At 41.9% G+C, this 12974-nt stretch overlaps 1 protein-coding gene across 2 annotated transcripts in view; it reads left to right on the forward strand.

The window, feature by feature from the left end:
- The first annotated feature begins 771 nt into the window (after positions 1 to 771).
- The window catches only part of PSMB7 (proteasome 20S subunit beta 7), a 62738-nt gene continuing 50535 nt past the window's right edge, over positions 772 to 12974 (forward strand). Inside the window, exons 1-5 of one of the 2 annotated variants that reach the window (XM_055271148.1) lie at positions 772 to 915; positions 2074 to 2167; positions 3005 to 3102; positions 4522 to 4662; positions 11584 to 11699. In XM_055271148.1, coding sequence (XP_055127123.1) covers positions 833 to 915; positions 2074 to 2167; positions 3005 to 3102; positions 4522 to 4662; positions 11584 to 11699 — 532 coding nt within the window. In that variant the 5' untranslated portion in view covers positions 772 to 832. Of the gene's footprint in view, positions 916 to 1506; positions 1645 to 2073; positions 2168 to 3004; positions 3103 to 4521; positions 4663 to 11583; positions 11700 to 12974 lie in introns of those variants that run through there. The other variant, XM_055271149.2, reaches the window with a different exon arrangement.

Raw genomic sequence — 12974 nt, forward strand, 5'->3', positions numbered from 1 at the left:
TCCATTATTTGGCTATTGTGAATAATGAGACCCCCCCTTCCCCCCCTTCCCCCTTCCCCCTTCCTCCCCTTCCCCCCTTCCCCCTCCTTTTTTTTGAGACGAAGTCTCTGCTCTGTTGCCCAGGCTGGAGTGCAGTGGCGTTATCTCGGCTCACTGCAACCTCTGCCTCCCTGGTTCAAGCGATTCTCCTGCCTCAGCCTCTCGACTAGCTGGGACTACAGGTGCCCACCACCACGCCTGGCTAAGTTTTTGTATTTTTAGTAGAGACGGAGTTTCACCGTGTTAGCCAGGATGGTCTCAATCTCCTGACCTCGTGATCCGCCCACCTCGGCCTCTCAAAGTGCTGGGATTACAGGCGTGAGCCACTGCGCCTCGCCAATGAGACCCCTTTTGATGCAGGGCAGGTAAGCCCCAAAGTGGGGCTGAGCCCACAAGGGTTCTTGGCTTTGCCCAAGAAAGAATTCAAGGGCAAGTTGGAGGCAGAAGAAAACGGCTTTATTGGAGTGGTGGCGTTACAGCTCCATGACTACTCCTGCAGAGCAGGGCTACCCTCTTAGGCAGAGAGTCAGGGCAGTTTTGCAGTCATATTTATACACACTTTTAATTACATACAGATTAAGGGGTGGTTTACGCAGGCATTTCTAGGGAAGGGGTAGTAACTTTTGGTTTATGGTGTCATTGCCATGGAAAGGGGTGGTTAACTCACGAGTGTTGCCATGGCAACGGTAAACTGACGGCCCGCTGGTGAGCGAGTCTTAGGGAAGACAGCTTCTGCCCAGGCCCTGTTTCAGCTAGTACTCAATTTGGTCAGGTATCTCAGCCCCATCTGTGAATGGAGGCCTGCCTTCTACCTCACCTTTGTAGAAGTTTTTGTGAATACATGTCTTCAACCCTCTCGGGTGCATATCTAAGAGGGTAGGTACTACTTTTTGGGGAACTGTCAAATTGTTTTCCGGAGCAGCTGCACCGTTTTGCATTCTCACTAGCCGTGTATTCGGGTTCCGATTTCTCCATACTCTCGCAACCCTTGCGCTTTTCTGTCTTTTTGTTTATGGCCATCCTAGGGGGTGCGAAGTGGGATCTCGCTGTGGTCGTGCTTTGCATTCACCCGATGACTAATCATGTTGAGCCTCTTTTCACAGACTTATGGCCATTCTACAGCAGCCTTTTGAGCTAGGTGTAATCTCCATCTGATAGTGAAGGAAACAGATTCAGAGAGTTGAAGATACTTGCTTAACGCAAGGGGGTGGTGGGGCTGTGCCTAGGACTTGGGTGTGTCTGTCTCCGAAGCACCGCAGAACCAAATTAACGGTAGAAGCAGGTCCAGTCTGAGCGGCAGGTCGCTGGTGCGTTCACCTTGGACAAGTCCTTTCCCGGTTCCAGGTGTCACTTTCTCCTCCGTGCCACTTGGGGCGATATACTTCAAACTTCTCTGGTCTCTCTAGGAACCAGAATCTCTAAGATCAATCGTTCTAGTGAGGCGTTTGTCCCGCCCCTTCAGCCCCAGTTGCCAGCGACGCCGGAAGTGCTCGGCTATTTTTGTTTGCACCCGCCTCCGGCCCGGAAGTGCTTTCTTGGGAAGATGGCGGCTGTGTCGGTGTGTGCTCCACCGGTTGGAGGCTTCTCTTTTGATAACTGCCGCAGGTGCCGCCTTGCCTGGGGCTTGGTTCAGGGAGGGAGTAAGAGTGCGGTGCTCGGATGGGAGCTGGGCCAAGGTCTGATACGAGAATTCTGAGGGAAGAGTGCATGGCGGGGCCTGTGGCCCGCGGCTAGTGTGACTCAGGGGAATCAGGGCCTGGGCGTGGGTTTCTCCTGAAGCTGGGTCTGCTCTCCCACCTTCCCAGCGCACTCAGCCACCGTTTATCTCCGTCTCCTAAGGCACGTCACGGCCCCTCTCTGAGACTGTCTTCGTTGGAAAACGGGAGAACAGTGCTGATGGTGGGAGGATTCATTAAACAGATGGGCGTGAAAACAAATAGCAGCTTTCCTTAGTTCTCTGTTAGGCACTCTTCATGCCAGTGCTGCGCGATGTGGTCCTGCCCTTCAACACTTGATTCTCTCATTTGCTCTCAGGAATGCCGTCTTGGAAGCCGATTTTGCAAAGAGGGGATACAAGCTTCCAAAGGCCCGGAAAACTGGCACGACCATCGCTGGGGTGGTCTATAAGGTAAGACGAGTTAGGCTAAGAGCAGCAGTGACTGAACCGGTAACAGGAATCAGAACACTTGGCTTCCTCTGTCTCTCCCTGTTCGGTCTGGAAAGGCAGATGCTATAGAATACATCAGGAGACCGTCTTTCAGGAGCGACTGCTTTTGTCAGATTTTGTATGCTTCTTAACAGTTTATGTTCTTTCCTCACTTTGCTGAGTTTTTTTTTTTTCTTTTTTTTTTTTTTTTTTAACAGGTCAGTTAGCTTCTTAATTACTAGTTTAGGAAGCCGAAGTATGTGATGGGAGATCACGAGATTTGGGGTCAGACAGGTCTGTCTCACCTTTGAACTCTATAATGCTGATTCCAACTTCGGGCAGCTGACTTTCCTTCTCACAGGGACACCTTCAGATGCATCAAATGGAGATAACTCCTGCCTTAAATTGTTGTAGACGTCAAAAGGGATATGATTACCTGTGCAACATGTTTTAAAGAAAAGCAACATGTTTTAAAAGGAAATTGATAGTGATGGCTAATTTAAAGGAAAGATTCCTGAGTCTTAATCCAGGTTTTTTCCAGATTAGCTCTGATTTGCAAGGAATTTACCCGACACCTGAGCCTCACTTGAAAATGGGAATAATTCTTACCTACTCAGGATTCAATTAGTAGCATTTACTAAGAAACCTTTTCTTAAATCCTGAAAGTGTAGCACAATATTTTTGGTATGAGTTTTGGCTGGCGTTTTGAGATTAGGGGAGCATGTGGTATGGCCAACATAGTATTCCCTAAAGTAGAATGGAGAGTTGTGGTTGGTTTATATTTGTAAAATTGTTTAAAAACTTTTTTTTTTTAAACAGGATGGCATAGTTCTTGGAGCAGATACAAGAGCAACCGAAGGGATGGTTGTTGCTGACAAGAACTGTTCAAAAATACACTTCATATCTCCTAATATTTAGTAAGTATTGATTCGTTTGAATAACTCTTATGTTTTCAAACATGTCAGGGCTAAAAATTAACCTTCCTGTGCTCCTTACTAAAACCGGTTGTTCAACCTGTATTTTCTATCTCCCTTAAATGGCATTTCCATCCACCTGTTATCTAAGCTAGTCATTTCAAGTCCTCTCTTTGCTTCAGTCTCCAGTTGAATTGGTAGCCAGTTTTGCCCTCTCTGGGCCTCTTGAATCCATTCCCTCCTATCTTTTCCTTTGCTAAGGCTCTAGTTTGGGTTCTTTTTTCTTTTTCTTTTTTTCAAACATTAACTTGAACCATAGAGGTTCTTTTTTCTTAGTTGGACTATTGCAGTTATCATTTAATTGGCCTCTCTTAGGCATTCTGTTGTTCACTCTTCTGCCATATTGGATTTTGTAAAACATAGATCTGATGACATCCCTTTCTTAAAAAGCTTTTCAAGAGACTTGTCACATTTCCACACGGCTTTTAGGATAAAAATCAAAATTCTGTGGCCTTGCACAGTCTCATAGAAAGCCTACTCTTCAAGCCTCTTTTTCAGTTGCAATCATCCTGTGCTCCAGTTACATCTGAACTGTCCCTATTTCCCTCATCTCCAAGCTATTCTACCATTGCCTGTGTGAGACTCTATTTAGAAACTCTACCTTCTCTGCTTGTAGTGTTTTTATTCCAGCTCATATATAACCTTTTCTTTCTTTTTTTTTTTTTTAAACATTTTTTTCGTTCCTTTTTTTGGGGGAGAGATGTGGTCTCACTATGTTGCCCAGCTGATCTTGATCTTCTGGCCTCAAGTGATCCTCCCACCCGGGTCTCACAAAGTGCTGGGATTACAGGCATGAGCCGTCATGCCCAGCCTGAAACCTTTTCTTAATGATCAGAATCAATTACCTTCTCCTCTGGTTTCCCATAGGATTTTGTACCTGTGCTACTACTGTGTATTAAATTATGTGTTATAATTTTTGTCTTCTTGTGTATCTTACACTCAACTTTGAAATTGAGCAGAAGGCCTGGGAATAAATATTTTCTTTATTCCCAGTGCTTAGTGTAATTACTGGTATCTGGTAGTAAATACTTGGTAGATGTTGAATTGCAAGACTTAACACACCTTGCACTTCTGTACAACTTGGATAAATTTGTAGCGTTAATGAAATGCACACTCTGTTATCACAGAAACCAATAATTTCATATGTTCCATTGGGCTATAGATAATGTATTTGCATATAACTAGATGCATATTCTCAATTTTCTGTTTATTTAAGGTTGACTAAACAGAGAAGTTACAGTATAGATATACTCAAAAACATCTGTGTACCTGAACTTCATGGAAGTTATCCAAGAACACACTACTTCTAATTGAGCCCTCTGGTAATTGGATTTCAGCTAAGTTTCTAATTGGATTTTTCAGTTGTTGTGGTGCTGGGACAGCTGCAGACACAGACATGACAACCCAGCTCATTTCTTCCAACTTGGAGCTCCACTCCCTCTCCACTGGCCGTCTTCCCAGAGTTGTGACAGCCAATCGGATGCTGAAGCAGATGCTTTTCAGGTAAGTTTCCAGAATGGGGATTCCTGTTAGTAGCTTCTTCTCATATCTTAGATTTTTTCAGCCAAGGGAAGCCTGGAAAGTAGCAAAAACGCATTCAGAAATACACATTTTGTTCCAGAAATCAGTTGTTATATTAAAGAGCCATTTTAAATGGTTTTTGATAGTGCATTTGAATTTCTGGGGCCTGATTTTTTTCATCAGTAAATCACATGTCACCAGTTGAGTCATTTCCTGGAGCATAGGGATATTACTGGATAAGAGAAACTTTTTTGTTCACAGTAAGAAAGTTATAGCTGGAGGAACTATGAATTTGTCTTGTGAAACTACTCTCTCCTCCCCATAAACACAAACCCAAATGATTTTCTCCCCTTCCCCCCACCCACTCCCTTTAGGGGCAAAATAACAGTGAATGAAAAGTGGTATTTATAATTGGCTGTCAGTGGGTATGATAATATTAATATTAACCAACCTTTATCTACCTCTTACCCTGTTCCAGGACCTGTGCTAAAGTGCTTTATGCGCGATCTCATCCTTTGAATTCTGAGATAGGGCCTATTAGCGTCTCCTATTTGCAAGTGAAGAAATTGAGGTTTAAAGAGGTGCAGTAGCTTGCCTGACCTGATGTTCATTCTCCGCTGACTCACAGCTCATATTAGTAGTTTTGTTTCTCTTTCTCCTTTAATAATTGCATCATTACTTTATGTTTGTATGGGTCTTGGCAGTTTTCAAAGTGCATTTTCTCATTTGCTTCTCATAAGAGGCAGTGATTATAGGAGAAGTAGCCTTGGCATTTAGTCTTGGGTTGGAATACTGGCTTCTCCTTTTGGGACTTGCCTTACCTTTAACAAATTATTTGCCTTTTTCCTTCTGCGTAGAATGGATATCATAATACCTGCCCTTAGCAGGGTTGTTGTGAGAATTAAAGGGGAGCACGGATAGACAGTAAAGATTTTAAACTAGTGGCTTATAGGCCATCAGCTTGTAGGGAAATTTGTTTGGGTCATATGGCTTTTTTTTTTTTAATAGTGGCTAACAATTATAAATGGGGAGATTTGAATTAAAAGTCTAGATTTTGGCTTGGCATGGTGGCACACGCCTATAATCCCAGCACTTTGGGAGGCCAAGGTTGGCGGATCACCTGAGGTAAGGAGTTCGAGACCAACCTGGCCAACGTGGTGAAATGTCTCTACTAAAAGCACAAAAATTAGCCGGGCATGGTGGCACTCGCCTGTAATCCCAGCTACTTGGGAGGCTGAGACTGGAGAATCGCTTGAACCTGGAAGGTGGAGGTTGCAGTGAGCCAAGATCACGCCACTGCACTCTAGCCTGGGTGACAGAACAAGACTCCGTCTCAAAAAAAAAAAAAAAAAGTCTAATTTCTGTCTTTTGAAAACATTTGGAAACACGTGGCCGTAATCTTCGGGAACTCATTGGTGGATGTTGCCTTAGAAGTGGGAGTGGGTGCTCTGTCACATTCTCTGCTTGGCTCACTTCACTGTTCCCTTCAGGGCCCTGGCCTTCCTGATAATGTGCGGGTTCTCATCTGTGTGTCTGGCATGGCCTGTGGGTTTTCAGTAGTGTATATGAGGTTGAGTGTAGCCCTGTAGCAAGGACAGTAGTGTAGTTCCCATTTTACAAATGAGACCAAAGCCTAGAGTCATATGGATAAGAAGCCTAATCTATCCAATTGCTGCTTTATGTTCGTGTACGTATCATTATTCTAATCCAGGAGAATTATTGCCAACCAGATTCTTCCAGTACAGTGAGTAGAACTTGCTAAGGCACACCTATTGATCAGATTTCTGAAGAGATTTGTGGATTTTAATTTTAAATATAAAGCTCCCTCTGGTGGCTTGCTTGGTACATTATATATAAGGCTTTTTTGAAAACTTTTTCTACACAACGTGTCTACGTAATAAAGGCAATTTTTAAGCTTGCAAAATTGCCGCAAATAGGATGTTTCCAGATTCTTTGTAATGTCATTTAAAACAATTAGCAAAAAAAATCTAGCAAATGTTTCTGTTAATCACTTTAGAATGTTTTAAGAATCCTAACATCTCGGCCAGGCGCGGTGGCTCATGCCTGTAATCTCAGCACTTTGGGAGGCCGAGGCAGGCAGATCACGAGGTCAGGAGATTGAGACCATCCTGGCTAACATGGTGAAACCCCATCTCTATCAAAATTACAAAAAATTAGCCAGGCGTGGTGGTGGGCGCCTGTAGTCCTAGCTACAGGAGAATGGCTTGAACCCGGGAGGTGGAGCTTGGCAGTGAGCCGAGATTGTGCCACTGTACTCCAGCCTGGGTGAAAGTGCGAGACTCCGTCTCAAAAAAAAAAAAAAATTCTAAATTCTCTTTTTTCAGTGTTATGTCATTTTTTAGTTTAAGATACTTTGTAAAAGTTAAATTTTATCAAAATTTGAGAGGAACATTTAAAAATATAAACCAGCATGATTATAGTCATTTATGTCCTCTTACATTTTTGGTGAGTTACATAAAATGAGAATGGTATAAGGAAAGAGTTTAGGATTTGACTTTAGAACTTTGGTTCATCTCCCACCCACAGCACTGACTGTCGTATAAATTTGGGTGATTCTTTCTCAAAATGAGCATGATAGTTTTTGTCTGTCTGACTTCTGAGGAGGACAGGAATAAAGAAGCTAGGCTCTGACCTTGTATACTACAGAGCCTACTGCATAGTTAGAGCCCCCATAAGATTCAGTCTGAAAAAGAGTACAAGGTGTTCTTGGTACTGCTGTACTTTTTTTTTCTGAACAGCCCATTTCCTTGTATGTGAGTCAGTGAGAAAATAAGGTTTGATAAACAGAAGTGGTGTCTTTTCCCTTACTTAAGCACTGCCTTTATCTCACACCTATCCTGGCTAGATGTAGTTGATGTAAGTAATGCTTGTTCTGTGAGCATGGAGCCTCCTTGTTGAGTTTCATAAAAACGTTAGTGAAATGCTGTTCTGTGTTCTGGAAACTATTACTTGAATACGTAGAGGCTCTTACATTGTAACTTTTTTTCTTATAAACATAATGTACATTTATTGTAGGAAATTTAGAAAATACTGAAAAGCCCAAAGAACAAAATGAAAATTTTGCCATTCAGGGAGCATCACTCTTGGTTTGGTGTATGTTATTCCAGTCTTCTGTCTTTAAATTCTTCCCTTTCTCTCTTCCTTTTATATTGTTAGTACATGTTCATGGTAAAAACAAAACAAAGCTGGAAGATATAAACAAAAAGAATGTAAAAAACTACCTGGATTCCTGCCACCCACAAGCAGTTAGTGTTAAGAGATTGTTACACACCCTTCAAGGTTTTAAAAATAAGTTCAGTAATATTTAAAAAATGGGATTATAGTTGTACTGACTGTTTATAGTATAGCCTAATCTTTTCACCTAACAGTGCATCTTGAATGGGTTTTATACTAGGGCATTTCAAAATGAAAATAACTTTTTAAAATTATAAAAATAATATATGATAATTGTAAAAAACGTAGACACTAGAAACCTGGATAGAAGGAAGTAAATGCCACCTGATGTTCTGCCACTTAGACACATATACTGTAAATTTTTGAAGATCTGTTTTTTCATACCTTTTGTTCTAGATATATATCCTTGTATGTGTTGTTTTGTAATTTCCCTTATTTACGTAATAGTATGTTACAAATATTGTTCCCATCAGTAGATGAGTTTTTCTTTTGAGCCCATAGAGAAGTTCTGAATACTTGTAACTCTCCTGAAATCAGAAAAAATGTTTGCGTGTACTCTTAACGGGGGAAAATTTCCACAATTTTAATCAATTTTTAAGAGGGCTCCGTGACCCATAAAAGCTTAAGAACCATTAATCAGTATCATAATTTTTGGTGGTGTCGTAGTGTCCGTTTTGTGGCTATGTTACAACTTAACCAATTTTTGAACATTAATGATATTGCCCATTTTAAGGTATTTAAGGTATTGTTAGGTATTCTATGAACCTTTGGAACATAGAACCCTTGGGTACTCATGTGATTAATTCCTTAGCCTGTATTCTAGAATAAATGCACATTTATTTAGTTTTGCACATTTAACATTTTGAGAGATGTTGTCAAAGCTTTCCCTTGACAAACGTTGTACTACCATCAGTAGTGCAGGAGAAAATGCAGCATGATTGTTCAATTTTATTTTAGTTTAGTTAGGGTCTCTTTCTGTTGCCCAGGCTGGAGTGCAGTGGCATGATCATGGCTCACTTAAAGGCAGTGCATGGTGGATGACTTGAGCCTTAAAATTCTAGGCTCAATACAAAAGTCCCAACCTCCTGAGTAGCTGGGACTAAAGGCCCACGCCACCATGTTTGTCCAATTTTTTGTTGTGTTTTTTTTTTTAAACTTTTTGTAGACGATGTCTCACTATGTTGCTCAGGCTGGTCTCAAACTCCTGGCCTCAAGTAATCCTCCTGCCATGACCTCCCTAGGTTTTGGGATTACAGGCGTGAGCCACCATACTTGGCTTAGCATGATTTTTAATGATTGTGTGATGTTTTGTTGTACAGTTGGATCAGTTTAGCCATTTCTCCCTCTGGCTGTTTCCATTTTTTTAATCATCATAAACAATGCTGTTTTAAACATCCTTGTGCATTCATTTCTGTATATTTGTCTGTTTATATCCTTAGAATAGAGTCCTGGTAGTAGAATTTGTGGATCAATAAATTATTAAAATTTTAATGACTTCAATAATTTGCCAAAACATCTTGATTATTTTAAAGGCATCTAACAGTTTATATTTTAGCTTAGAAGGCAAGTAGCTGATTATTATTAACTTTATTTAAACACCCTGTTCAGTAGACAGTTGGCATAGTGGAATAGGCACTGGACTAGTTGGGGGTGGTGGGACTGGCAATTGGCTTCTCTTCTTGGAGCCCTTGGCCCTAGTCTGACCCTGCTGCTAGCTCACACATGTGGCCTTGGACCAGTTTCTTCCCTCGTCTGGGGCTCTATTCTCTTTTTAGGCTACTTCTAAAATCTTTTCCTAGGAGGTTCTTGAAGTTTTTACTTATAAATGGAAGGTTCTTTTTGAAATAACAATTTGGTAATCAAGGAACAGGGCAAGTATTGGACCACTGTTCTGTTTACTTAGAGCACTTCTGGATGTGTGGCTATGTCTCAGACAGTCTAAAGTTATGACTTTGGTTCCCGTGTTAATTTATTTGTATTTTAATGATTACATCGTTTGGCAAATTCAGTATGTGTTAGTTTTGTTTTCCTTCCCAAAGAGCTAAAGGCTCACAGTGGAGAACTTTAAATCCAGCATGTTTATCTAGCACAGCTAGATAAATTGAGAGCAATTTATGTTGACGAATATAGATCTAATTCTTCTTTTGATTTTTTTTTAGTTTTTGAGACTAAGTCTCGCTCTGTCGCCCAGGCTGGAGTGCAGTGATGCAACCTCGGCTCACTGCACCCTTGGCCACCCAAGTTCAAGCGATTCGCATGCCTCAGCCTCCCATGTTAGGAGTAACATTAGCCTCCTAGTGTTAAAAAGCTGTACCAAATACAGGGAAAAGAATCTATAGAAATGGAAAAAAAGGGTCCAAAGGAACAAATATGTGCACAATTAAGTGGAGATGGGGTGGGTGGAAAATGTATTCCTGTGATGTTCCTGAAGAAGTGTAAGTTTGTCCTGTGTGTAGTAGCAGTGGTTTCTTACGCTATCATGGAGTTATTTTAATATTCACTTTCCTGAATGATGAAATACTTTTTTTGATACGAGTTCATATATGTAATTACAATATGGGTTAATTCAAAGGCAGAGATGTTTCGACATGAGCCATTTTTGTTTGGGCTGTGGTGAGGTTGATACTTTTTTTTTTTTTTTTTTTTTTCTGAGACAGCTCTTGCTCTGTCCTGGCTGGAGAGCAGTGGCGTGTACATGGCTCACTGCAACCTCTGCCTCCTGGGCTCAAGGGATCCTCTCACCTTAGCCTCCCAAGTATCTGGGACTACGGGTACATGCCACCATGCCTTGCTAATTTTTTGTATTTTTTGTAGACAGGGTCTCACCATATTGCCCAGGCTGGTCTTGAACTCCTGGACTCAAGTGATTTGCCCACCTCGACCTCCTAAAATGCTGGGATTATAGGTGTGAGCCACCATGCCTGGCCTTTGTGGCCAGGTTGATAATTTGAACGGTGGAACAGCTGAGCTTAGCACCTCCTCATTGTTAACTGTGGAGGTAGCTTATGTGCTGATCACAAGAGAGGTGTGATGGGAAAAGTGCTGATAATCTTTGGAGTCAGTCCAATTTGGTTCTGAGACCGGGCAAGTTCTTAATGTCTCTGGGTTGGTTTTCTCTTCTCTAAAATGGGAATGATATTGTTGTCTTTTAAAGGGGACTGTGGGCTGGGTGTGGGGGCTCACACCTGTAATCCCAGCACTTTGGGAGGCCAAAGTGGGAGGATTGCTTGAGTCCAGCAGTTTGAGACCAGCCTGGGCAATATGGCGAGACCCTGTCTCTCCCAAAAAAAAAATTAGCCAGGTGTGGTGGTGCACACCTGTAGTCCTAGCTACTCAGGAGGCTGAGGTGGGAGGATCGCTTGAGCCTGGGGAGGTTGAGGCTGCAGTGGGCCGTGATAATACCACTGTACTCCAGCCTGGGTGGCAGAGTGAGACCCTGTCTCAAAAAAATAATAATAATGGGCTGTGAGGCTGAGCTGAAATGAGGTGTATGGAGTGCCTCACATAATTTATTGTTTATACTGGCTGATAGTAGATGTTCATCTAATGTTCCCTTCCCTTTTTTGTTCCCATCAAAACAATAACCCCTTAATGAAACAGTCTTAAGGAAAACTTTTTGTTATCTGACTTCTCATGCAACTTTTGGCTAAGTTACAGTGATGCTTTGTGGACTCATGTTTTTTTTCTTATGCATACTCTGATCACCAGGTATCAAGGTTACATTGGTGCAGCCCTAGTTTTAGGGGGAGTAGATGTTACTGGACCTCACCTCTACAGCATCTATCCTCACGGATCAACTGATAAGTTGCCTTATGTCACCATGGGTGAGTGTAACGTTTTCCTGATGTTTCAGAGTACTCTTACTTACCAAGATAGTCTCTTGAAGAGTTGGTCTGTTTTCTCTTAGAAGAGGAGGTGCAATACAGTGCTTTGATTCATTCAGCAAATATATACTGAGTTCCTACTACAGATGAGGCCCTGTTCTAGGTGCTTGCTATATAGCAGTCAACACAATTCTGACAATGATTCCTGCTCTCGAGGATTTTGTATTAGTAAGGGTAAATAGACAATAAACAACTGTGAGAAGTGTATTTATAACACACAAGTATTATAAATATATGTAAATATAATACACAGGTTATACAATATGAATATATTTGTTATAGTCTGAAATCTGAAAAGCTCCAAAGTTCTAAAGTGCCAACATGATACTCATTGGAACATTTTTATTTTTATTATTCTTTTTTGAGATGGAGTTTTGCTCTGTTGCCCAGGCTGGAGTGCAGTGGCATGATCTCGGCTCACTGCAACCTCTGCCTCCCCAGTTCAAGTGATTCTTCTGCCTCAGCCTCCCAAGTAGCTGGAATGATAGGCGTGCGCCACCATGCCTGGCTAATTTTTTATAGTTTTAGTAGAGATGGGGTTTCACGATGTTGGCCAGGCTGGTCTCAAACTCCTGACCTCAAGTAATCTGCCCACCTCGGCCTCCCAAAATGCTTGGATGGATTATAGGCATGAGCCACTCTGCCCAGCCTCATTGGAGCATTTTTGATTCTGGATTTTTGGATTAGGGATGCTGAATTGGGTGAGTATAATGTAGATATTCCAAAACCTGAAATCTGAAACACTTCTGGTCCCTAGCATTTTGGATAAGGGCTACTCAGCCTGTATTAGAAAGTGACACTAAGAAAAAAAGTAATACAGATGGTATTGTAACACAAGATATTACCTTTGAGAGAAACTGAGTCAAGTTCATATGGAAATGCTCTATTTTTTACATCTGCATATGAATTTGCAATGATGTAAAACAAAAAATTAAATTCACACATGATAAGGGGACTTGGGAGTTGTGGGCAGGGGCTGGGGTGGAGGCAGATGACAGTGTTAAATAGAAAGATCAGGGCCAGGCACGGTGGCTCATGCCTGTAATCCAGTGCTTTAGGAGCCAGAGGTGGGAGGGTTGCTTGAGGCTAGGAGTTTAAGACCAGCCTAGGCAACATAGCAAGACCCAGTCTGTGCCATATATATATATAAGCTGAGTGTGGTGGTGTGTGCCTGTAGTCCCAGTTGCTCGGGAGCCTGAGGCAGAAGGATTGTAT

The sequence above is a fragment of the Symphalangus syndactylus genome, chromosome 3 (genome assembly GCF_028878055.3).
Source record: "Symphalangus syndactylus isolate Jambi chromosome 3, NHGRI_mSymSyn1-v2.1_pri, whole genome shotgun sequence".
In the NCBI taxonomy this organism is placed as follows: Eukaryota; Metazoa; Chordata; class Mammalia; order Primates; family Hylobatidae; genus Symphalangus; species Symphalangus syndactylus.